Below are 27,797 nucleotides of genomic sequence, written 5' to 3' on the forward strand. Positions count from 1 at the left end.
TCCTTATAACAACTTCCTTTTTCACATGACTGCACATTGTGTCTTTCTGTTACAGTAGTCACTATCTCTGCTTTGTCAGTTACAGTCAAAATCTTGTGACTGAAAAACATGATAGTTTGCATGTTCCTCTCTTTCATGGTGTTTGGGATGTAATCGGTAAGGAGACATGTTCCAGAAAAAGAACTTTAAAAATCACTGACACACAAAGTGGTCTGTCTGATGCTGGCACTTGTGTTTTCAATTTCTCAGCTCCATCCAGCTTCAACAATTCTTCGTATTTTTCTTTGCTATGTCTAAAATTGTAGAGCTGGTGTAGAGCACTGCGCTCATTTGGGTCATCCTCACAGAGGTGGTGGAGTCATGGTGGAAGAATCAAAACATTTCTATCATGCTAGTCTTCCTGTCATGAGTCATCTCAGGTGCAGCATCAGTTTTCATCCATTATGACACAGCATGCAAGATAAAAAGACCAGTGGTACCCATTTTGTACTATTCCTGGCCCAAAGCTGCACTCTACGTCTTCCAGTTTGGTCTGAAGCAGTTGTTGGGCAGAAAAGAATCAGATAAACAAGAGTATAAAGCCTAGTACAGGGAAGGGTGTTCATTTCTACAAATAAAGACAACGCAAACTGTGTTTTTCCAGTGCTTATGTAACTTTGTAAGTTATCAGACAAAATTTTCAAGGTCCTCTGTGGTTAAATTGTTCAGGAAACTGGTCATAGTTAATGTCACACAAAGAATTTTAACTTCCCTTTATCCGGTCGTTAAGTGATGACATGACGAATCCTACTTCCGGGTCTAAAGTAGTCTGCGTTTAATGTGTGTTGTTAACATGTTTAATGTTTTGTATTTTCTTCTATTTAATCTCAAAAAGCTCCTAAAACAGTCAGTGAGCACTGTTGACCTACCTCGGCTTTTATTACCGCTAATCGTTTATTTAAGCTCAGTTTTTAAAACCTTAGGATGTAACTACAGCCCAGCCCATGCAGCAGTATATGAATGACTAACCTCGTATTGTGGATGGATTAGCTCAGTTGTTCTCCTGGCTGAAGTTTGGTCCTTTTACAGCATAGGTGTCAAACTCTGGCCCCCGGGCCAAATTTGGCCCGCAGCCTACTTACATTTGGCCCGCGAAGCCATACCAAATTACTATCAGAGCTGGCCTACTGGTATTATACAGCTAATACCGTATATATATTGTTTAGTATTAAGCTTTGCTTGTTCCATATTCAGTTTTTCAGCAAAACGTGTTTGAGTCCATAAGAAAAGATTCATTCTTATATCTGGAGGAATAAATATATTTCAATAAATATTAACGTTAGCCCGCGACTTTGTTCCAGTTTTGAATTTTGGCCCACTGTGTATTTGAGTTTGACACCCCTGTTTTACAGCATCCTGCCATGCGATTACATTTGTTCCTGACCACCGAGAACACTCACGTTAACTTTTATCGAGTGGAAAAAAGTTAGCTTTTTTATATTATGCTAACATAGCTGTGTCGCTAGCGGTCACGTAGCACATCATTATATACCAGCTAGCCAAACTTCAGTAACCCTACAAACGTCACTGCTGTTTAGTTTTCTGTCTTCATTTATGTTGGAAGTGATAGCAGAGCTGTATGTTTTCATTTGTTTCCAAAACCCCGCAGTCAGGACATGCTATATTGTATTTAGATAGAAGCTAGCGAGCTAACTCCCTGCTAACTTCTAACTCCGTTAAATGTCATAAATTCCGTTTTCATGGATGCCTGGATGTTAAACTCAATTGTTACACCTGGTAGAGCAGAACGCTGATCATTTTATTAAAGATGAAAGACTTTAGACAGTTTTTCAACTCTCAGTAATGCCATAGTGATCGTTTGATATATGGACCCGCAGCGGAGTTTAGGCCCAGACACGGCTAGTGACGTCAGACTTAACGACCGGATTGTGCAGTTGTGTTTTTTTTTCAGCACCACTGATGGCTCCTGTGAACCTTGATCACACCAGAGAGGTTCTAAATAAGAGAAAATGTGTGAACATGATATGTTTTGTGCCTCTTAATATTAAATACACTTTTTTTGAGGGTGGTGTTCTGTCTCCGAGAGACCCTCTTTGTGTCCTTGTCACTGCAGTTTTTGCTATTTTGGGGGGCTTTGGAAAGGACAGTCATTAATTGTTTCCTTCCTTGTTTCCTGTTTCCTTCTTCCCAAATGCTGGGTAAGCATCACTGAGCAAGATGCAGATCCCAAAGATTTCACCTTGACACCACCACTAATGTGTATTTATTTGTGTGTGTGTTTGTGTGTGGCTTAATGAGAGGATTTGCAGAGAGCTTTGTCCTCAGAAAAAAAAAAAAGTGGAAAGCACTTTATAAAAGCAGTCCATTTAAAAAGTTGATTTAATCCATAATCAAAACAATCATTAGTGTGTCCCTAAACACAAGACAACTACAAGGAAAGCATAAATGTGCTGTGTGAGATAGCTGGCTGATGCTGAATGGGGGTTTTAGCCACTTTTAATTACATTTTAAAAATTGATAAAGGCAGCCACTACTAATCAGTTATGACAGATTACCTGCATCATTAACATTTATAATTTTTCCTGCAATGTTTCCAGTCTCCCACAGAATATCTGCTGGATTCATATCAGATTCTATACATGCTAATATGATTGTCATGCTCTCTAAACTATCGTTTTGTTGCCAGCCCCATTTTCATTCTTGAGAATGCCACTTCTGTCACAAAAGGAGCGCACAATGGAATGAAGATAATCACTCACACTTATTATTGTATCTGAGTGCGGTGATTAGAGTCAGATTAGAAAAGTGGTCGGAGTCAGTTCCGGATGTTTAGGCCAAACCAGCACAGAGGAGCTTTGTGCTATAGCTTTGGTCCCTATAGGGAATAATTCCAAACACAATACGTATTGTTATGAATAATTAACTGCACCACTCTACAAGATGTGGAATTTTTTATAAATATAGTGCAAAACTGTATCTTGGAAAGTCGCGTTGTGCAATAAAACATTGTGAAACCTCGCTTCCATGTGTTTCAAAGCTCCAGTAATTACAATCTATAAAGGAAGATTGTTTTAATATGGAAATGGAATCCTAGTCATAGTTCATTCAGTGCAGTCTCTCATATAATTTTATGGCAAATTCCCTGAGGAGAAACAGAGCTTTTCTCACAAGCTCCCAATGTGGTTTCACTTGTACAGGAGCAGCGCGGCGCTGTCTCCTGCGGATGCCCGTTAAATCTGATAAAGCTTTTTTTCTTTTTTTTAAAATCAGTTAAGACTGACTTCTGATGTATCTGCACAGTCTTAATTAAAGACACAAACAAGGAAAAAAAAGATAAGCTAGAAAGGACTGAAAGTTTTTATTGGTTAGTACAACTGTCTAACTAAGAAACAGCAAACTGCTGCAATCAGCTGCGATGTTAACAGGGATGATGATAATTGGCGGCTTTGTATATTCACGGTCCGTCGCTGAGGTCGTGCCAGTGTGGTGTATCTAGAGCCCAACGGCTCTTAGTCCAGCAGTGATGCACACTGAATCAGACTAACAATGTGAAAGCAAGTGTGGACTCCTGGCAGCCTGTTTCAGGCAGAGTTATTAAGATATTTGTGCGCCTGTACTTTGGTGATCTGCAGTGTGTCTGATCAAAGAGCTGATATGTAGAGCACAGACTCACATCTTTGCTCTAAGCTGTGTGCGTTTGGTCCCCTGTGTGTGTCTGTGCTGCCAGTTAGCACTAGCATAGTGTTATGATTCACTGATAAGGTGATCAAGCTGCCAGTCGCTGCTTAAAGCCAGTGTCTACTACTTCTTGTTGTCATTTCTGACAGGATCCAGGGCCTGTTCAGCGACCATTCCCATCCTTCAGTCGGCGCTCTCCTCGCTACCACGGCCATATGTGCATTTCATCATGTGAAACAGAGACGAGGCAAAGTGTCCTCACACCACTGAGTGACAGAAACCCTCTGTCACATGAATTAACTCCTGTACGTATGATGGAGTGCTGGCCATGGCTAAGGGCGCTTTACAAAGCAGCTACCCCCACCCACACACTACACAACTCACCACTTCAACTCCCCCAGCGCCTTACTGTTGTCTTCCTTCAGGCTTATTACATGAAGCCCATTCATCTGTTCAGTGTTGAGCACTGATATCTGACGGCACCTCTGTCCTCCAAGCAACAACCAAGTATACAGGATCTCGCCTCAGCAGAAAAACGAGAGAGGCGGGTGGGCTGAGTGATGGTGGTGCGCGGTGGAGGGTGGCCAGCAAGGCTGATGTTATGAAATTAGATTTACATAGCAGATCTCTGTAGAACTGGTTTTGTTTTATGGCTCTTAACACTTCTGGAGGTAATTTTATGGAAAAAGTAAACCAGTCTTATCAGCTTAAATGGCAAAGTGTGGCTGTCAGTGGAAACTGCAGCCCATTCATTGATCTATTAACTGAGAGGCTGAGATACCCCGTAAGCCTGTTTTTGATGTCAAGTAGCACTGCTGGAAGTGAAAAGTACTTCCAGCAAACGAGTAGGGCAGAACAAGTCGGATAATATGATTAGCCAACTCTGGTGTAGAAATATAAAGTTTGACCTGCACGGCGGTAGAGAAAACATTACCTACAACTGAGGAGTCCCTCCTCTGTGGACCAAGTATGTGGACCTAACCAAGTATTTTGTTGCTTAAACACAAACAAACTGCAACTAGAAAATATAAAATGAAAGAAGGTTTAATGCCAGAAAGCTCTGAAGGAAAAGCAGTCAACCCGGCAAGTTAATTTTTGCCCGTGAGTCTATCTATCGCCTACCTAACTATCGTTGCAATGGACAGGAAGTATCTCAACTTGGTGAATTATGCTAAAAGAAATGCCGCAGGGTCACCTTAAATCTTCACAGACATCTTGCTCTGATACTTGGATGTCTCAGCACTGCTCAGGTAATTTTATGAGTCATTTGTGTTCATCAACAACCCTTTCAACCTTTGCCATTATTGCGCTCATTTCATGCTACATAGCAGTTAGCGTCTCACTTAATGAGCATTTGAGTGTGGCGGGAAGCGACTAGAAGCAGCAGCATAAAGGAGCTATGGTTGGTGAATGCCAACGATTGACCTTACAGGAACTGCAGTACACACTCTTCTCTAATCTGCCTTTTCTCTTAGATGTTTTGAAGAATGGAGAACCTCCCCTTCATACACCCCCTTGCCCCTCCCATGTAGTTCATCTGCAACTAAAGCATGCTTGCAAAACGTAGATTTCTCCAGTTTGTGTAATTAATTTAAAGATAACACTGTGGCAAACTTGGAAAAGCTGCTTATACACGTGTCCCTGGCCAGGGAGTTATCCATCAATTTGTAATGCCTGGAGAACTCTGAAGTAATTCTCTGTGCTTGGACAGAACTATAAGAATAGCACACACACACACACACACACACACACACACACACACACACACACACACACACACAGATTTCTGAGCAAGGTAATCATCACTTTAAGACATTCTGTCCATTTGCTGTCTCAGTAGAGCTTAGCTTGGCTTGAAAATTGGTCTGTCTGGTGTAGGAGCAGTGCCCAGCAGCCTCTACTCCGTCAACCAAGTAACATTTTATTTCTGTCAGTGGTCCAACTCATTTGGATAGTCAAATAAAAAAGAGCAAAAAATTAATAAATGTGGCTTCAAACAGGGTGTGAGAGTGTTAACCTCACATTGTACGTTCGGGCATGGCTGTGAGTTCTCTGTTTAATTATTGCGACTGCCTGTAAAGTGGATATTTTCAGGTACACGCGAGGATAAGTTATCTACAAATGGCCAGTGTTGTCAATTTCACGGCGAGAACAGTCTTGATGTTTCATTATTTAATGGGTTGACTGCTATGAAATTTGCAGAGAACATTCATGCTCACAGTCAGAAGAAGTCTTTAGATTTTGCCCATTACGTGAAAAAAATCAATAAGTTGTTTTATGGTGCTCTCATATCTCGGAGCCTCTGACTCGTGTGTTTGTTACTTTGCAGTTATGGCTAGCCAAATGGAAGATGCTCTTTTAACTGATTTTTTTTCCTGCATGATCCCTGTAAGGCACTTTCATCAAGAGAACTCTGTCATGGTGTATTAAAACTGAAAAAGCATTCTAGCCGCCTGCTTTTAAAGCACTAAAAACTTTCCTGACATTTTTAATGAGAATATTAAACTCTTTAGTGGAACACAAAGCCAAAAAGGTTAAAAAAATGTCTCTTTGCAAACAACAGCCAGCCTGTCGTTTTCACCTTTGAACACCAGTTGCTCCTCTGTAATAAGTTCATTACTGACTCATTATGCTAATGTGATGTACTTTATCCTCACTGCTGTGTTTGGCAGGCCAGTTGGCGGTGGGAACCTGCGAGATAGTGATGCTCAACAGAGACAGCAGTGTTCCCAGGCGGACCATCGCCAGGCAGACAGCCCGCTGCGCCTGCAGGAGAGGCCAGATCGCCGGCACCACCAGGGCGAGGCCGGCCTGCGTAGATGGTGAGTTCAGTGACTTCTCTAGCCCAATGGAGAATAAATATTAGAGAACGTAGCTGGAGTGATTCAGTACAGCGGGAGAAGAAGTCACTTTGGCAAGCAACTGAATCGGCTGGTGTGCTATAAACATAGAAACAATCTAATTAAAAAGTGTAATTGATGAAAAAAAAGTTCAAAGTAATTTCAATATTTCTGTAACACAATGGATTTTTCCCCTATGTTTGAAGAAAAACTATTTGTATTTCACCTATAACAACTATATTGCAGTCGGCATGTCAAAACCTTTTAATATTTCCCTATATGAAGCCTGTTGTATGCAACTCCACCTTTACCACCATAAATCGAACAGCTGTAGTTCAATTAAACTATTAAAGTAGAAATATTCTCTGAGCATTTAGGGTTTTTTTTTTTTAATTTTAAGATATTTTTAGGGAAGTGTTTTTCATCAAGAGTTAAGGATCGAGTCACCTGGCACACTTGTGTGCTACATAAGATCACTAGCGGCTGGTTAGCTTGGCTTACACCCTAACCCTAACACCACTAGCAGAGTCTCCAGGATGTACAAGGAATGATCTCTTGTAAAATATGATTGTGATATTTCTATACTACTGTTAATAATGAACCTCAGAGATGCCTGCAGGCAGGGTTTAGTTTTCTTTGTACGGAGCCAGGCTAGCAGTTATTCTTTCCAGTCTCTATGTTAACCTACACTAGCTGGCTGCTAGCAGTGGCTTCATACTTAATTGAACAAGTTGTGTCAAACTTTTTACTCTTGTTGAGTGTGGGATCTCGATCTGTGTTTCTGAACAAGGTGGGAAAAAGTGGGAAACCTAGTCATGTATTTACTTTTGTACATTTTTTGCAGTAATGCAGGAGTGGAGAACAATGAAGTATTTGAATAAATCTCGTGCAAAAAAAAAAAATTTGATAGTTTTTAATGTATGTAATTGCATTGTAATTTCACATACCTAGGAGTGCTCTCTGGATGCTCTGGTCCCGTTGAGAAAAGCTGAATAATACACTGTAAAATAAAACTAAACACCAAAATTAAAGTAGTGACATAAATACTGAAAAAAACATTTTAGTTAATGGAAATAAAAAACAAAACTAAATTCAACTGATGCGATATTTATATGCCAAATCATAACAACAATCAATTCAAGTCTAGCAATCAGACGACCTCCTGTGATGAAGCACTTGGCGAGTGTGGGAAGCAAAAACCTTTAACAGGAAGAAACCTCCAGCAGAACCAGGCTCAGCGAGGGGCAGCCATCTGCTGTGACTGGTTGGAGATGAGACAGAGAGACAGGACAAAAACAGCTGTGGAAGAGAGCCAGAGATTAATAATAATTAATGATTAAACGTAGAGTGGTGTATAAACACATGAAGAGTGAGCCCACAGCAGTCTAGGCCTACTACAGCATAACTAAGGGAGAGTACAGGGTCACCTGACCCAGCCTTAACTATAAACACATAGAATTTTAAGCTTAATCTTAAGAGTAAAGTAAATGGTAAATGGCCTGTATTTGTATAGTGCTTTTACTAGTCCCCCCTAGGGACCCCAAAGCACTTTACACACCCAGTCATCCACACATTCACACACTGGTGGAGGCAAGCTACAGTTGTAGCCACAGCTGCCCTGGGGCAGACTGACAGAAGCGAGGCTGCCATATCGCGCCATCAGCCCTTCTGGCCAACACCAGTAGGCGGTAGGTGAAATGTCTTGCCTAAGGACACAACGACACAAACCTTCCAATTACAAGCCCCCAAAGTGTGTCTGTATCCCCAAATCCATCAAGACCAAGACCAATAATACATGCGATAATGACACGTGGAATCATTTCCTCTGCCACAACAGCATCTACAGACCTTTTTCATGGCAGACATTTTGACATAACAGGAACATCATGACAAATTATAAGAGGAAAAGCACAGGTGTAACTATTAACAATAATGTCTCTGTTCCAGTAGGAGTCCCATTTCAGTGAAGCAAAATGCACAATACCGCAGCCCTGCATCGGCTACTCCTGAGTGGAATGCAGTTGCTGTTTTCTGCCTGTCCGCCTGTGTCGTGACTTCCAAACGTGCTGCTGGACAAACCTGCTGTTGCAGGAACTACGGCACCGCTGTGTCGGTCTGACTGTCCTGTCTTTGGACAGTCTTTGTCAAAATGTTAGCGTCGTAACCATGCACTATGCAGTCATGAAACTTTACCAACCCAAGGAGAATGGAAGAAAACAGGACAAAGAGTCATTAGCCACTTTACAGCCAAGTTATTAATGTCAAAAATATCCTAATGCAAAGCAGCATCATCTCCCCCGTTTGACACTGGGTAAAAAGCCAGACTTCAACAACAACAGAGCGCAACCTGTCCTCAATAAGCCCAATGAACAAAATGTATTGGCTTCCTTCTCTCTCCATTAAAAGTAAGTGCCGATGTAATTTGGTTGTTTAACCAGCCAATCGATAATCACTTTGCATGTCTGACTTTTTGATGCCTTTTAGACTGTTTTACTCCTAACTGTGTGATTGGTTGTCTGCATTAGGCCTTCTTCAGTCAGCCACTGTGACATCAACAAATTAGTAATTGCTTTGTGTCTCCAGCGTGTATTGGGTTGAATTTTCCTCCTCCTTTTCCTCCTCCACCTGGGTTTAAAAAAAAAAAAAAAAGATCACTTGTAATGGAGACTCCAGTGTTCATCCACTTTGTAGATAAGATTTTATACTTTAGAGCCCCTGTCTCTGAGCCATTGGACAGTATCTAGCTAAGGGTGATAAGAACGATGAAAGGGATGGGAGGGGTGTGATTGGAGCTCACAATATCACAATCAGATGCACCATTAGTTCCATCATGCGATGACTCATGTTGGCCTTAATCTAATATCCCTGACACCAGAGCCCCACAGTCCATGTCATCCTCTCGGCGCGCTGCTTTTAACCACCTCTCCCTCTCCGCAGACATTTTTCCATAACACTCAACAGATGCTAATTAATTTACAGAGAACTATGATTACAGCAGCAGGAAATTGATTATTACTGGCTTCCTGCCGCACCACACCCTACGCTCCATTAATAGCCAGCGCATTAAAGTTGGGACCTGTTGCTTGCAGGGTCATATTAAGATTTTCTGCTGACAGCTGAGCTCATCAGTCGTTGCCAGGATTTTAAATGGAATTAGTGTGTATTGCACCAAAATGCAGTGGATTTAATGATGCCTGTGATCACATATCCTCTCTAACCTTTTAGCTGAGAGCATATTCATTTACATTCACTTTAATGGCCATTCCCATAAATCCTCTTTTGCCCTTCTAAACACATAAACAATTCACAGACTTATAAATAGGTTTATATATTTCTGTATCTCACCAAGACCGGGGAACATTCTTTCAGTGTTCCACTTTCTTCCTGATCAGTTTTATACAACACTTTCACAGCTGCAGAAGAAGTGGATCACTGCCCTTTTGTGATCCTGTGATAGAACAGTGACCTTTAATGAAAGTGGAACCGTCACTGACTCTCCGTCTGTGGCATGTAAACAAAGGCGAGCGAGCCTGCCTGATACGAGCAGCTATGACTAATTTTGGAAACATATGGTGAACGGAGCACAAAAATCTCATTTGTTTTTCAGGTTAAAGAGTAACTTAAACAAATTCCTTTTTGTGACGGAGAGCTGTGGTTTATATGCATGTCCATATGGTGTTTCTTTTGTGTGCTCGAAGACAAGCAGTCAGCTACACGGCTGAGCGTTTTTTGCCTGGGAGCTGAAGGATGTCAGTGCAGTTTCAAACACAACAAGACTAAGGAACCAATCCCGTGGATGCGGCTTGTTAGAACTGAAAATCGGGAACAAGGTTTATCCGACATTGGCGCATTTTTAGCTGCTTGATTACGCAGTCATATCAGGAGCTTGTGCTATTTATGTGTGCTCCTTCCTTTTTTTTTCTATCCTCTGCTCTCTGTTTCAACATTTCTGCGTCATGGCCTGTGTATTGTGGTGAAACGGACACACACAGAACAGAGAAATTGAGAGGCGGGTTGCCCGACTTGATTTTAACTAGTTATGTTACTGTAAGTGCAATAAAAGTGTTAATAACTCTAAAGTTGTGCTTGTGATAACAACTGGCCTTTTTAGTGCACTCTTTATGACTGAACCTGCCGATGGACAAGTTAAGCAGTGTTTTCTGATATCTGGCCAGGCAGGCGCTGTGTCCTCCTTCATCCTGCAAGAGAACCCATGAGTGGTGCTCTCACATCCAGAGGGAGAGTGGAAGCACGTTGCAGACAAGTAGCTAAGAGAGGATATGGCTTTAATTTCTCTGTATTTGTGGATCCACATTTGAATGAGGCCACTAAATGAGACAAAGGTGTGCATTTGGGTGTTACAGATTGGATGTTACAGTTTGTAACACAAAGAGGTCTCCTCGTCTTACAAAGTGAGGACACTGTTGCGAATCGCTTGCTCATAAAGGATCATCGGCTCGTTGGCTTTCTCTTTGTAAAGTCTTTAGCTTACAATACAAAGCACCTTGAGATGGCTTTTGTTGTCAACGGGTGGCACATACTCTAGTTAAAACTGGATTGAACGGAATATGTAACTATTCATTTTATAAAGCGGTAGAAAGATCAAGAGCATGCTCATACATAATACCAATAGCTATTAAATGCTGAGACCAAGGATTGAAAAATTAAGATGTGTGCTGACTTATGATTAGCAAATAACTGCAATGTCCCTGGTTCACTTCTAGTGGGATATATTTTTGCCACGTCATAGTCTTCTCTAGTTCCCCCGGTTTCTGCAGCTGGATCTACACGTTCAATATCTAATAAGAAATATGGAAGGTTATTTTTGCGGGGGGATAACTTGTCTTTTGGAAGTAATAGAGCATTTTTGTAAAGGTGTGAGTCACAGATGCAACAGTGTCAAATCCTGTTATATCTCGACAACCTCCACGGTCCACCTTTATTTCCAGTAGTGTGATTAAAGCTGGTAAAGACATCAGATCTAAGGATATCAAAACTTTAGCTGTTAGCATGCAAATAATGTATTATGAATTAGTACCCAAAGATATTGCAGACATTAGGCGACTGACCTAATAGAACAAAGGCCGGTTCATCTACCAGGATCCATAAGCTAGATCAGCTCAACGATCAGCACCATGGACAGCGATCAAGGAAGCTTTATTGAGTGAATTCAGACTTTAGATATGTCCTTTACAAACATCTACATAACTGGTTTTGGAGATGTAGTGTTTTAACACTGGAAAATTAACAGCTGAATACACTCAACAGAGTATAGAAGTAAAACCTTTGATTTTCACCTGAGGTAGAATAATGTTCCAACATTTCCATTGTCAGCTATGGTGAGTGGTAATGTGATTACAGTCAGAACTGAAGCTTTGATAAACATCCATTTTTACCCAATAGGTATGACCAGTGTGGAGGGTTATTCGTATTTATGTTTGTCTGTTACTGGATTTTCAAAGAACTGATGCTTGTCAGCTTTGGTTGCTGTGCACAGAACTTTGGGAGATTGACTTTTCACACTACACACTGATAAAGTGCACAGTTTGACATTTGACCCCGTGAGCAGCTGACCTTTTGGAGTGTATACGTGCAATTTACACTGTGAGCACAGATTGGATCAAGTCATCGGCAGAGTTATAATCACCACGAAAAGCTCTGGGATTTGAGGGCCTTTACTGTTTCCTGTAATGAATCGAAACTAAAATCCAAGGCTTAGTCTGATGTAACCTCTGAGACATTTTCAAAGTTACTACAATCTGCAGCTGATGGCTTAACAGAGGCAATTGGACAATTCTTCTTATCTCCCTTGCCGTCCTGCTTGTATTCTGCCTTCAGTAATTACATAACGACAAAACTATCTAAGCCTCAAAGTGAATAAAGTCTGTTGTTACCTGTGAATATATGAATTGATTAGCCTAGACGGTAGCTGCATTGCTTGTGCAGTATGACATATTACCGAGTTGTTCCTCCTGTTTTTTTGGGGTTTTTTTTACTTCACTGAACATGTTGCAGCAAGGGCAGTGGCTTTTTTTCTGCAAGTTACTTCTTTTGATACTCTTTTTTTTAGGCGTATTTCAAGCTTTTTTGCCCTCCTTTTGTGCTGCTGTATGTCAGGGTTGTGCAGGTTTAGTCTGCACACTGTACACAGGAGGATTATGTGCTTTTCCTTGCTTGTCTCCCTGCTCTCACTCTAATCTGCTCCCCGAGTCTCTCCTGCTCCCTTTCTCTGCGTGGCCCGTTGTTGCCATGCCACCACATCACACCGTAATCGTATGAAGCTCGATGGCCACCATGATAAGAGGCTGCAGGGAGACCGTTTATATGCTGGGTTCAAGCTTCTCGTTTTGCGCTCAGTCAAAGCGTTATTGACAATAAACGGGCAAAAGAAGTGATTTAGAAGAAGCATCAAAACAAAACAAAAGCAGAGGTTTTTTTCGTATTTATATTGCAGACGCATAGCCGAGAGGATTAGATGTACTCTTTATTTTAACTGCAGACAGAGCCAGGCCCTCGTTTTAAACAAGCGTGACTTTGAAAAACATGTTTGCTTCTGAGCTGACATTCATTTGCTAGTGTTGTTGGCATAGTTTGCCTGCAGTGCTAACAGCACTTCCTTCCATATTTACCTCATCTTGATCATTTTAATATTTATTGAATGTATATTTCATAGCAGCAGTTTCATGAGCAATTTCATCTTTCATATGGAACACAGCCATGATTATTCAGTGTTGCATAAGCACAAAAGAAATCCCTATTGAACGTGTAAAGTTAATTTTAATTGAATTGAATTTGTTGCTCTTGTTTTTTTTTCTTTCTGTTTAGGAGAAATATTTTTATTCACCAAGGAGTTCAAATGTTTCTTTTATTTGCAATTGCAATTTAAAAAAAAAGGATGTGCTGATGTTTCACATTAAAAGCCCTCTATGCAGAGAGTAAAAACACCTTTAAGATTTTTATTTAATAGTTTTTCATGGAAATGGAGTCACCCTGCAACCTACAAGCGTTTGATTACTAGTGTGTCTAAGTGCACAATTTACTACCTTTGAATGAACTTTCTATGGAGCGTTGCTTTCAACAGTGATGCCAAGAAAAGATTCGGTGCAGTGACAAAATTCAGCTTTAGAAAAAGACGAAAGGCTAATGACAAGTGATAAAAAGTCTTGTTGTATCACTGTTGCATTTGTAACTTTGATAGTTGTCCCCTGTGTAGTTAAAGGAGTGTAAATTTTCAGTTTGAATTCAATTTTATTGTATTTATACAGCAGCAAATCACAACAGTCAACTCAAGGCGCTTCACATTGTAAGGTAGACCCTACAATAATATGGAACAGGTATTTTCTGAAAATACAATATTTGGCATCTGGTTAATTTTGACCCTCTGTAATTGACCAATAGTTTGTTGCTCATGAAAAGCCAGTTGATTGATGGATTAACCCAGATTGGTTATAACCACTTCATAAACATAAAAAAATTATTTATTAATTTTTTTATGGTACAACTCTACTAATGGTTTATTGATTTCTGATCAGTGGAGCGTAAACTTCCCATCTGTGTCAACAACCACAAATAAAACACTACCCACCAGAAATGCAAAGCAAGCCCCCCCCAAAAAACTGCAACAGAAAACTAACTGGATTCTCAACAAACACAATACATGATTATGTGTGGATACATTTTGTAGGCGGGCTGATCATCAGCCCATCAGGCCCATGCTGTCAGGATAATGTTGCAGATTGATCTGTGATTGAAGTTTAATTAACATGAGCCCGAAAACCCGTAAAAACCTGTTACAGTGTTTTTGGTGCCCAGCTTTAATGACTGGCTATAATCTTGTAGGGTGTTTACTGCTGCATAAGAATCATCAGTATTAGTTCCATTATTTCATTTCAAAAGATGCTCTTAATTAATTGTTCTAGTGATTCATTCGTCGCTTTGTTTTTTTTCTTCGATGCAATTAATCCTTTGGTGTGTCCTTGGTGAGAAAGTGTCTCTCTCTTCATCTGAATACATTTTAAATGAGCTGCCTGTGGCTTGAGTATAAATTTGATGTTATTTTTTGCTCTTCTGCGGTGGCAGAATTTCATCAGATTAGCAGCGCGTCTGGTTTAGAAGTCGCCGTTGTGCCTCCTGCCCTGCTCTGAGTCTCGTCTGGCAGTGTTGTGTTGCACTGGGCAGGGCTTGGCACCGTGTGCAGGGGGGACAGATGGTCTTACGTGTGATCTAGTTTGAGGTCCAGAGCCGTACCCCGACAGGGACCCTGGCAGCTGATAAGCCTGGCATGACGTCCGTGGTCCCTGGGTGGGACTCCGACAGCGACTGCGACACGACGGGCCACCCAGGTGTCGGCCAGACAGAGACACTCTCCTCCTCTCTTCCAGCCACCACAGCCAGCTGTTTCATCTCTGCTGTTACCATAACAAACAGGAAAACATTACAAAACAGGCCTGAAAATCTGTTCAAACACCATGATAAAACTATAATGCCAAGATAGCCACAATATTTCCAGCAATTTGCACCAGTTGAGTAACCCAACAAGCCAGGTTTATTATACCCACAGCATGTAAAGCATACTGAAGGGTGAAATCAAGCAGCAGACAGATATTTTCAGACAGCTTTAGCACAGAAGCTTAGTGGGTGGGCGGGTGGTTGTAACGTCTAAGCTTTTTAATGTGTCTACAATTGTGCGTGCCAGCATTTTGGGAGCGATAGGTTTGATGGATGGAGACAGGCTGAAGCCGAACTGCAGCGCTGCCGTTTTGTTGCCGCTCGCGTTATTCATGATGTTGTCGTGCATGAGGTTATCACAGCAATGCTCTCATCCCCCCCCTAACGCCGTGTCACCAATCCGCGGCTCTCAGCACCAGGAGACTCATCAAGTCATCATAGATCAACTCATGTTGTCATGGATGGCATTGAAAAAGTAACAAGGGCAAGCTATCGGGTGCCCGGATAGTACAGCAGGAGCTGAAAACTGCATTTATTTTAGCCAACCTGCGTGACTCTGGGTTGGCTGGCCTGATGCACTCCACGGTTAGTCAGCACTCCCACCGCTTTGCCAGCTCAGCTTTTATTCCTTGCCCTGGAAATTGAGTTTTGCTGGCCCTGTAATGTACTCAAAACTACATCTGCAACTGACTGATAAATCTACGCTTTGTTGCACCTGACGGATAGCTGTGAAAATGAAAATTCACCGCGGCACGTTGCTGTGTCAGGAGGAAGGTCACTTTAGATTTGCCTCTTCCCCACTCAGGATGATGCCAAAATGACCATTTTGTCTCAGAATCCAGTCGCAAAGCTAAACTATCTTCTTAAGCTCGTTCTGTACGATGCGACGACAGGTTTATGTATTGTTTCGTTGAACTGCTGTCTCTCCCTGGCTGCATGGCAACACTATGAGAGCAGGCTTAAAAAAGCACAGCTCCTTCCACGATGAGTAAATAATATCCATTATTTGCTGAGGGAGAATGGCTTTGTATTTACACAGCAGTGATTGTGTGTGCCGCGTTACATACATGAGGGTGCTATTCGGCCAGCTTGATAAATACCACAAGACAGCAGATCTTTATTGCAGACTAGCAGTTGGGGTCTGACACTCCAAAGACCAATTTCAGAGCGTTAACAAGGCCTGGACAGGAATACCTCACAGCAAAATGTCACAAGGCCTCCCTTTCCGCACCTCTTTACTCTTCCCCTTCTGCGGCTCCCCTCTCGGTTCCACCATCAGCTCTCCTCCGGACATTCAGCGAATTGTAGTTCCTCTCTTTCAATTTGCCCACCATGTTACCTCGTTCCACAATGTGCTGCCCCGGGGGATCGTGGGTAGGCAGGAGCGGTGGCCCCAGCCAGGTCCGCAGAGAGCTGATAACCTTTCAGTGTTGCTTTAGCACGCTGTGTAAAGAACAATCAGTGCTTATCAACCTCGACGACAGGCGAATGTTAATTCAATGTCATGCAGTCAGGCTGCAGCGGGAGAATGGGAGCATCACTTGGTTACGCTGTGACAGCCTGACGTCTTCTGCCAACAAATAACTTTAAGAAGACTGGAGAAAGGCTTGTTTTTGATTGCCTTTCTGATATGTAATCTCCTCTCTCTAATCTATCTATAAAATGCTACTGAAAATGAATTTAAGGTTTACAGACCCCTGCAGCTGTCATTTGTGTCACAACTGCATAAAGTCTAAAAACAATAAGTCCAGCGCCATAGCAATACTGACATCAGAAATAATACATTTGACATTTGCGAGGGCCTAAAACCAAATTACAGCTGCTAGCCTGCCACTAACATGTTGGCCAAATGCCTCCATAAGTGGGTTTACTGTGTTGTTTGTGGTTTATTTTGAGTAAAACCTGCTAGAAGTGCTCAAATAATGTCACTGTCCATTGGGGCTTAAGACTGCAAGTTTGAAAGTGTAAATCTGGGGGTGCTGAGTGCAACAAAAAATAAAATAAAAATAAAAAAGCGGTCTAACCAGACATCTGCAATCCATTTCCTTCTATTATTCACCTTCGCCGCCTCAACAATTCCCAATCTGTCACTGATCTGTTAATGTTCAATTTGCATTGTGGGTTTGTTGGCATCAGGTTTTGACAAGAAGAATGTGTAGACTGAAAAACCCATGGTGCTGCTGCATCAATTTTACTAATGCATTTGTCCATGCTAAAGGAACACAGTTTTCTCCTCCCACAGTTACTGGACAACAAGACACATGTAAAAAACAAAAATATATATAATATATAATAATTTTTGAAAAAGGCCCCCTGTCTGTTATTACAATCTGCGTTTTGTGTGTTTTTTGACCAATTTTCAGTCATGTCATTTGTCACGTTCTAATATGGCCACAATGATCTCCAGTGTATAAAAGCTATGATCTCTTTAGGTAGGCAGGCTAAAAACAAATAATCGCCTAAATTGTGGCTACACCTGTAAAACACAATGGAGATATGCCACCACCACCACAGCCTCCAGCTAATTAGGACCTCAGTGGGGGAAAAAGATGGATTCATCTGCTCTCTGATGATGCCAAGAAAAATGAAGATGTGTGCATTTTGTAACAGGATCAAATTTATGGCCAAGCTGTAGCTGGACTCAACTTCTCAGAGTATAATTTAGCTTAAACAAATGAAACATTATTATGTTTTAATTTCCACCAAGAAAAAAATGTCAAAACGGGAAGAGGGGGGTAAGCAATCTTTCTGTGCAGTTGCAGTGAAAGCTTGCATTAGCAAGAGAGTAATTTATGGACCGCCAGCTGGCCTGTAAAGGTTACTACCACAGGCAATTCTGACATGCTAGTTCAACAAGAACCTCATTAAAATACTACAGGCTTTTAGAGACATCAACGTATAAGGTTACCTTTGTGTCTGGTGAGCATAAAAACAACAGATTTGTTTATTATGGGGGAAAAAAAGTTGACTTTTTCTGCAGTTTTTCTCTCTCGCTCTGTGAATCTGTCTCTCTGTCTAATTTACCTCTTTGACCTGATGTCTTTCTTTGCCTTCCAGCACGAATTGTTCGCAGCCGTCAGTGGTGTGAGATGGCTCCCTGCATGGAGGGGGAGGTCTGCAGCCTCCTGTTCAACCGATCCGGCTGGACCTGCACCAGGGGCAGTGGTCGCATCAAGACCGTCACGGTAATTTACTAGACGTGACATTAATATACGCCATATGCACATAACAGCAATGCGCCTACATTTTCAGCATGAGCGAACCCCCGCCAGCCGATAGTGTCAGGTGAAGCCTGAGCCCTGGGCTACAGGGAGTATATTTCAGTCAAACAGCAGGTCAGCATCCAGGTTTCAAACACTGCATCAATAGTGGAACAAAGATGCCAGAAAATTCATGCAGCACTGCTCTCTGTGGGATCAAACTTTGAAGATTTTTTTAGATATCTTTAGGCCTCAGTCTGGTTTGTTTTACACTTTTACAGGAGTTTTGAATTTTGGTAATTCAAACTTTTGAAACACTGAAGCCTGAATCTGTAGCATATACAGTAATAGTGGTGCAAAGATGTGTTGGCAAGTGCATAGGAAGAAAATCTCATGAAATTAGTGAAATCATCATTAGTTTTTACTGATCTGCAGCTCCTAAGTATAAGATGTTCAGCTACAGAGCTGCTGCATCAGCCCTGTGCTGTATCACATTTGCACTGAAAGCAAGCAGTGTACCATATTACCCGGGCTACTTGTGGAAAACTTTCTTTTTCCTACATCCTGGATTATTTTACAGAATGGCTTAAACACACTAGCCAAGACTCAGTCATCTCCTCCCAAAGCTAAAACAAATCATTTGAAGCCAGTCAAATCTGAATCTGACACCAAATCACGAGCTAGGAACTGTAGTTATTATTCTGTCTTTGTGTTTTTATGGAGAAGGTGGAAGCTGATGGAAAACATCTGCAAATGCAAATGCAAGACAGATATATGTAGTATGTAAAAATGTTGACCAAAGCATTAGGCAGTGTGCAGACAGATAACATTAGTGTCTGACCTCTCTCTGACTTTGTTAGAGATTTAAACGAATGCAAAACATGTTGAATTTTTAAAACCCTCAATATGGTGTCATCTGGTCCTCTGTAGGCTCCTCTCACAGTGCATCCAATGCCTCAGAGCTGCCAGTGCTGCATCGCTTACTGAGCACTGATTAATTCTCATTTGATTAAGCAGCGAAACAATGCACAAGGAGCATTGCTAGTCTCCACGAGGGTTAACTTCATATATTTTTTGTATCAATGCAAAAGAATAATCATTATGAATGCGTTTGAAAGCAAAGAATAAAGAAAAATATCTACCCTCCAGACATTACTGCTTGTTTAGTGAACATTAGAGTCACCATGGATACAGGTCTCTCTGTCACTGTGTGCTTCACACTATATCTCTTGGCAATTTCACACTATGCAGCTCTATGCTCCATGAAAATGGAGCAATTTTGTATTCTTTCTGTACAATTCAATGTAATGCATTTCTCTTAGCAGGTGGCCACCTTCCTGCTATGACTTGTGGAGATATGGTGTTGATAACCTTTCTTTGACAAGTCATGGAAACAAATACACTTCCTCCAAAAAACGTCAGCCGATCCCAGTTATACTGCTGGCATGTCCTCTATACTTTTGTTTAGAATGGTTTGCGCTTCCCACGTTCATGAAAATTTTGAAGAGGGCCTAACGACTGTTGGTGACAAGCTCGGCTGGACAAGTTTCTTTTTAGTCATCTGCTCCTTGAACAGCAAAGAGCCAAACTGTGGCCATTAAATCTCTGAGCCAACTGGCTCAGACTTTATAACCCTTCAAATTTTATTTCTGCACCACCTTTTTGCATTTACCAGTGTTACCTTGCTTGCTCGGCTTTTCGCTGTCATTCCCAGGGTGTCAAATACAGATTGTGCAGATCTGTCACAGAAATCTGCACAAGTTGTCTTCTGGCATCAGCTGCAGCAGTATCAGACACCGAGGCCTAACAATCTGCCAATGCATGATAAAATCTACGGCGGTGGAGAGAAAAAAGTTTATTTGTTAGCCAAGAGACTGGAGCTTTTGTCACATATTTTGGGCATATTAATGGCTCAGTCATACTAGCGGAAAAATAGGACAGCAACCTTCTTGCCAGTAGGAAAAACTGGTGGTTGTTGTCAATTAAAAAAACAATTGCAGTGACCCAAAGGTTGAACGTGCAACCCTCTCAACCTCTGGGTGATCGCTTATGATCACAAGGGGATTGCGCAGGTTGCCTGGGGAGAGACAACCTGTCTCCAAACAACCGCTGTCTGTCTCATTCCCTCGGACTCTCAATCATTCTCAGAGTGAAGATGTGCAAATAATTGCCATTAAATTTAAAAATGCAGATGGATTCCCAACATATTGCTATCCATCTGAGTTAGTCAAGTGCAACCCTTTTAGACAGACTGGAAATGGTTGCAGACCTATTCCCTTTTTTCAAAGGCGACAAGATCATCAAGCTCTTTGCACATGATTGGCAGAATTCTGGCTGCAGCAGTCTCCAGCTAGTGTTGTTGCCTAATGTAGCATGAGATATCTAGAAATGCTTAGCATCTCTTGACAATGCTTCGGATGAAAACAGGATTTTTTGTTTTTAACTCCAGATCTTAAACTTTATACCAGTTGCTTCGTCTTGGTAAATATCAAAACAAACTGAATACACACAATCACTGAAAAATAGTCTTTTTTTAATGAATAAAAACATAATTTCTGTCAGTGAGTATCAATCTAAAAAACCTTGCTTTGGACTCAGGACTTCAGTTCTGCATGTAGGAAAAGGATTTGCAGTGAAAGTACGATCAAATATGAGACCGAGAGGTCCTGTGCAAGCATCCATGCGCAACAAATTGGAACTGAGACCAATCTCAATGTTGGCATAAACCCATTGTGTCACAGCGCCAATGCCAAAGTGCCAGTTTGTATATATCTGTGGAATACCATGTCCTTTAAGCTATCTCCTTTCAACAGAACATACATGAGTTCATTGGATCTTTTAAATAACTGTAAGTGGCTCAATACAAAGAAGTAGGCTCATATTTATGGACAAACACTATTTTGATTGTACCTTCATGCCAGTAGAGTGAATACATTTTTTACCTGCCTGATATCTGCCTCAGGTAAGATTATGTCAACAGAAAGAAACAGAGGGGTATAACTTACAGAGGCAGTGCAAGTGAAACAGCTTGGTGTTGTCAGCAAGAGATGACAAGATGGACAGAGCAGGAGAGACCGCTGTCCTTCCCGTCAGGTACAAGGCCAAAGGTCAGCCTCTGACCGGCTCTGTTGATTTTCACTCTCTCTTATCTCTCTCATTTGATGTCTCTTCATCTTGTTCGCTCCTCTGCCTCCTCCGTCCAGCAGCCCTGGGCAGCTGTGACAGATTTCACGCATGCATTCCCGCCGTGCTGTAATGTATCCTGACAGCACACTTAGGTTAGTGTTTTGCTTTTTGTACATACATATACAAAAAATGCAAATGATGTGTTCCTCTGCACATTCTTAATTAGCTGTTGCTGAGCAGATTTTTGTTGAAGAAGTTAATCTGAAGTGATGTCAGTGGGTTTCTTTTTTTTGGGGGGGGGGGGGGGGGGGTTGCTTGTTTGTTTTTTTCTGTTATGTATTTTTGAGGGGGCAGGGATAGGAAGGATTTGGCAGTAGAAAAGAGGAGGTATCAAGAGGTATTTGTTGTAAGACCTAAAATGGGAGGAAAGCACATTCTGGAAGATAAATGAAAATGAGAAATCTATAAAGAGGATTGATCAGGCTGGAGGGGGGATAGAAGGATGAAGAGAGAGAACAGGATGGAGGACTTGGCTGCTTCTCGGCCTCCGGCCAAGCTCTGTCTGTCCACATCTGCAAGTATCTGGGAGAAGGAGAGTGCAGAGAGGAGGTTTTAATTGTGAGACAATCTGTCTTCACGTGGTTAATAATCATATTACACACTGGCATTCGGGGAGTGTGGTTTTCTGAAAGCTGATAATGGCTCTTTATTCATGCTGAGGTGCACAGGTTTGATGTAGGTGGAGCTAGCAGATACAACAAAGTGACAAATCTACCTGATGGTGACAAATTATGCAGAAAGCCATGCATCCAATAAAAGACAATGTGGTTAGAATAATTATACATTGAAGCCGACGTTTTTTCTTTTTCATATCTAAGTCCAGTATGAAATCTCTTTCTAATAACTTATCAAATCTATATGAATTCAGTCAGCCAGCTAGGGCTGCCACGATTAGTCGACTAGTCACGATTACGTCGACTATCAAAATCGTCGACGACTGATTTAATAGTCGACGCATCGTAAGATCACAAAAGAAGCAGGAATAAGTAGTAGGATTTAAGAGTGTAATAACGGACTGAAACAGAAGATGGCAGCACTGCATGTACAAGGATGCCAGCTGCCGTTAAACCCTGAAGAAGAAGAAGCTTTGTCCCAGAATTCATAGCGCAGCCCAGCTCAGTTTCCAACAATGGCGGCAGCTAGTTAGTTTTAATATTATTCTATTACTCTTATTATTCTTTCTGGGTCACAAAATAAACGTTTAAAATATTTTTAGGTGCGAATGTAGCTGTGTAAACCTCAAATATCTGCTCAGTTTATCAAGACACCACATATTTTCAAAAGCGCTCCGACGTTTTCGGAGACGTCTGTTACCCACCAGCTCGATAGCTAGCCCGGGGGCAAGGCTCACTAGAGCCCGTGAGAACACCGGACTCCCGGCAAATCGTTTTCAAACCCACCGCCGTCTTTCGCTAGTCAGGTTAAACATATATAAGTCACATTTTTTAGTATTTTATTTGTTGCTGAGTAAATCGGTTTGGCTAAGATTAAAGTTATAGTTTTTACAAAGCTGAATAAACGTCAAGCAGACAGCTGATTATCAGAAGTGTGAGATGCTGGCGAATATAGCAAGGAGTTTATTAAACTTCACCGAAACAATCTGCAAATTTCATTGAAATTTAATAAACTATCATCTTTTAATTTCTGTGCAGCAGCATCTTTCATCGTCTTTAGTTTTAGTTAGCACAGACCTTAAACACTTAAAGCTGTAAGCTAATGATAGTTATATAAGAGCAGATGCTGCTGGTGCAATAAGCTGTAGCTGTACATCCAATGGAGGCATGATCTGATTAGTCGACTAATCGCAATAATAATCGGTGACTAGTCGACTATCAAAATAATTGTTTGTGGCAGCCCTACAACCAGCTCAAGCTAGTTTCTATGGAGTGCTGCTTTCATTAATGAAAGGAAGAGAATTTAATAAAATCTCTCTGGGTGGAGTTTTGACAATGGAGACGTCAACCTGTCAGCCTATCACTTTCGCCCAGACAGAGACATCTCAACAATTATTTGACTGATGTCAAATAATGAACTGTGCAGGTCAACACTGGAAACTCTTTTTTTTAATATGAATCTACACAGTCCTCAAAAAGAATAGGACTTTTGTGTGTGTGTGTGTGTGTGTGTGTGTGTGTACGCTGTGACCTTTCCTCTAGTTCAAATATCAGGCCCGAATGTAGATAATACATTTTATAATCTATTCTGGACATGAGCCACCCTCAGGCCAAAATACAAACTCTGCATACCAGAAATCTAATCAAACAGGCAAATTGCCATTAATTTGATGCTGCACACTAGTGCTCCCATGAGGATAAACTCTTTTTATTTTAACAACCCCATGGCCTTCCCTACTTTCAATACTTGACATTTTTGGGGCAACTAGATGTTAAAAATGTTAGTATGTTTCATTAGTTGTTGAGGTCTTTGTTCTTTACCTCAAATACAGTATCTAAAGAGAATATATATATGTGTATATCCTCATGCATTATATAATTATTTATTATTAATAATAATGATAATGTTGAAAGAATCTTGTGATATAAAAGAAAATGCACAAATCTGTGCACTAATGCTCCATATACAGTGCCTGGATGACAGGAATTTTGCGGCTGTACACACACAGTGGCTTTCAGCTTAAAAGCTTTAATTCAAGGGGTTTAACAAAAGTATTACATTAACCGTTAAGAACCATTAACAGCCATTTTAAATACACCCTGCCAGCCGCCTAGCCATTTTCAAAGTCTCAAAAGAAACTGGACAAACAAAAAAAATATAAAGATTGTTTTTAATACTTGGATTGAAAATCCTTTGCAGGCAATGACTGACTGATGTCTAAAGCCCATGGAGTGTTTCCTCCCTTGTGATAACCTGCCAGGTCTTTATGTAGCTGCTGTTGCTGCTTGATTGTGCGTCTTTTTACCTTCAGTAACTGAAAAACGTGCTCCGTTGGGTTGAGATCAGGTGGCTGATGCTGTCATGGAAAATTTCTTTGCCTTGAGAAACTCTTTGTTTGCTTCAGCAGTGTAGACTGTCGACTTTAATTAAAAAATTATTGCACTTTTATATGCTGACTGTACGTGATGCATTTTTTGGAGTTGCAGTGTCAGCGTCACAGGTATAATAAAACCTTAAAAAAAGTCTAACTATTGTAACACACATTAATTAAGTGATTTGTCAGTTTTACTGCAATATATAGACACTCCCATATTAGACACATGTCACTGCACCTGCAGCTCTTTATAAACACAACCACCTCCCATCACCTCAGCCTCCTCCTTACCGCCCGCCCTCTTGTGAGTGCAGCTCATGGTGGCACTGCCAGGTCACACACTCCAGCCTAACCTGCTAATGGAGTTTGCATATGCAGCCCGCTCTCCACTGCCAGCTAGCCATTAATATGAATCACTCTCTAGAGGCCCCTCCAAACAAGCTTGCAATTTGTCTTCACTAGTGAGCTGCTGAAAGGTCTACATATGATATTCTCCAAGGTGGAAAGCGCAATTCAGGAGGGCTGGGGTGGGGTGTTATGAGGTTGGTTTCATACACTTGACGGGGACACGGGGGGGGTGGGGGGTGGATTTAAATTGCGGGGTTACACAAGAGCACAGTTGCATGCCGGGGTCTGTGCTATTGAACGGAAGCTGGAAATGTTCATAAGGTGGAAAATTGACAAGACAGCCAGGGAGAATTTAGGACAGTGAAATTAGTTTTACTCCTTTTAGGCAAGTGAGAGGCTTGTGAGATTGCATCACTTGCTCTCTGCTTGGCGAGAGCTCTGTTGAGAGCACTACTGAGCTCTAATATCAGCCTTTGCTAATGCTTTGCGTTTGCAAAGTGATGGGCTCAAATTGAAATTCTGCATATCAGAAATGCTTCTTCAGTGCGGAAAAAAAAAGATAGGACTATTTTCCTGAATATTGTTACTTCACAGGCTAGCGGGAGCTTAAAGTATGAAATGTAAGTACTTGAAATCCTGATTTGATCATAGTCAGACTGCAGACTCGTGCGCATTTCGACCCACAGACAATAACTCGATGGTTGGTGGGAAAAAAATACCCCAAAAATCTTCATACACCCACACAACAAATGCCATTGCTGGGCTAGTGTGTGGCCTGGAGGGGATTCGACCAGTCGTAGTTGGGCATTTTTTGGCAAAATGAGGAGGGTTACAAAATGAACAGGATACGCACAGACGTACACACACTGAGTGACCCAGTAGGTCAGAGAAGCTTGCATGTTTTTTTTTAGCATTTTCTCTTTTTTTCTGCTCTGGTGGCCCTCCTCCAGCTATGTGCTCTTTGTTCCAGCATCAGCCATGGTAAAAAAAAAAAAAGCCAGCGCAGTCTGTGTAGTCCTGCCAGTGTTGCTGTAAACATAAAGACATCATAGCCAGTTAGCATTGCCGGCTTTTTGAAAGGATGCCATGACACAAAAATCTTGATTTGTACAGGAAGGAATAAGTAAAAGGTGTGCCTTTATGAGAAATAGAGCAAAGAAAAACAGGTGTTTGGCTAGAAAACATTCCAAATATGACACCAAAGGGCAAAACAAACAGATAAAACTAGATTTTTGGCACTGTGTCAGTTCAAATGTTCCTGTCCAGTTATGAAGGAGTTATGAAAATCTCACTTCTTTCATAAGAAGTGAGAAAATTACATGGACAGATGATGTAGTTCCACAGTGTCGTTATGTAACACTTGCTAGCACCTCAGTTATAAAGGCTTCAGTGTCTACGACAAAGGACCAGGCAGCCAAGTCACGTGTCACCATGGTCACTGCTGTGCTGGCAGCCCATCTGACCAGAGACAGACTTCTAATGAGTTTGCTTCTCAAAGGCAGCCCAACACACTCCCAGGCTCTGTCAGGGACACAACTATTTCTCTGCAGCTTCTTGAAATAAATTGTTGATTAGTTGGTGAGGTTGGAGACCTGCGGTAGAGATGACAGTTCTCTGTATGGCTTGGAATCATTAGCGTAAGAGGCTAGAAAAGGATGTTGTGTCCAAATAGGAACAACAAAAAAACAGTACAACTGAGCCTCAGGTGCACTGCCAAAAAATGTCAAAGCATGTCATCTATCTCAAATGGTGTTCTATTTTTCCAAACAGCTGGTGAAAACTAACACTGCAGTCATTGTTTCACCTTTCCAGTGAATATAATTCTACCGAGTGTGTTTGATTTCATTTATAACACTTAATTATTCAAATAACATGAGAAGCAGGTGGTATTATCTCAGCCCTACAGGTAGAACATGATATACATGATAAATCTCACGATAACCACCAAAAATGAATTATCCTAATAACAGGTGGAGCTAAAGTCAGATAAATATCATTCTCCTGTGCCACAGACCCTCATTCTTGTCCCAGAATTATTATGATACAGTTATAACACACTTTTTCTATGGGCACTGTGTGAGAGAGAGTGTGTTTTATTTTAAGTCAGCTTGTCATACACCACAGCCAGAAATGCTCATAGATCACCAAAACTGAGAGTAGTATCCAAGTTATGCAATTAGCAGGTAGGTTACAAGTAAGCTGCTACATGTAGCTAGCTTCAAGCTTTCCCCTCAACTAGTCTAAACCACTGGACTGAATGTATTTTCTAGCATACGGGCTAACATGACTTGCTGAGCAGTTGAAAGTTTGGTGAGCATGCTTCCAGCATATTTAGCTAACTAGTTTCAGTTAGCTAATTAGCCCACCATATTGGACTCCTTTGACTACCATACTGGACATGAGGGAAAAATGTCTGACCGATTTTCGACCTGTTCATGCTATAGCAAGAATCTCCTTATCATTGATTTGCTTGCTTGGAGATTAGAGCGGTTGCTTGTAGTTTGCATGATAGACACCAACTCATATGATAACAGAGAACATTTCTCCTTCACAGTAAAAGCTGTGCCTCAAAGCTGCTTTGCAGTCTATTTCTGCTTTGCATCTTGTTTTTCACAATTTTACTAATGCTCAGAGAGCAGCTGTTTACTATTTGCAGACAAGGTGGCATGTTCCGTGCAAACTGCTATCTGCTAGCAAGCCACGCATTTGAACATTTCGAGATTTTCTAGTTGAGGATTACTCATTTTTTCCCTCTCAACTGATGGTTGTCATATGGTCTCTACGGCTGAGTGATTACTTATTCACTTGATCATACACTGTCACACTATCCTGTTTTAGGGTATGAGGTTCCTAAAATTACAGTGATATTCAATGTGGCTGCGCAGTTATGAGCTGAGCTGAGATTTCTGTCTTCAGTTGGAGGCAACGACTAGGTGTTACAGACAAAGTGTGAAGGTCAGGAAGTACTGAGAGATGTCCCAACACCTTGATGTCTCTTGGTCTTGATAGGATTCACAGTAAGAAGAACATAGAAGCATTTTTTCTTTTTTAAAATAATTAATAAACCAAGACAAGTGTAAGTGTAGCCTTCTTTAAAAATGTCATAGC

At 41.3% G+C, this 27,797-nt stretch overlaps 1 protein-coding gene across 3 annotated transcripts in view; it reads left to right on the forward strand.

Moving 5' to 3' along the window:
- Window positions 1-27,797, forward strand: part of tafa5l (TAFA chemokine like family member 5, like) — a 44,006-nt gene that overhangs the window by 7,278 nt on the left and 8,931 nt on the right. For all 3 annotated transcript variants that reach the window (XM_005730812.1, XM_005730813.1, XM_005730814.1), the window contains 2 exons: window positions 6,351-6,500; window positions 18,024-18,151. In XM_005730812.1, the coding sequence (XP_005730869.1) occupies window positions 6,351-6,500; window positions 18,024-18,151 (278 nt within the window). The remainder of the gene's footprint in view (window positions 1-6,350; window positions 6,501-18,023; window positions 18,152-27,797) is intronic.

Source organism: Pundamilia nyererei, unplaced genomic scaffold (assembly GCF_000239375.1).
Source record: "Pundamilia nyererei isolate P.nyererei 1_Seehausen unplaced genomic scaffold, PunNye1.0 scaffold00039, whole genome shotgun sequence".
NCBI lineage: Eukaryota > Metazoa > Chordata > Actinopteri > Cichliformes > Cichlidae > Pundamilia > Pundamilia nyererei.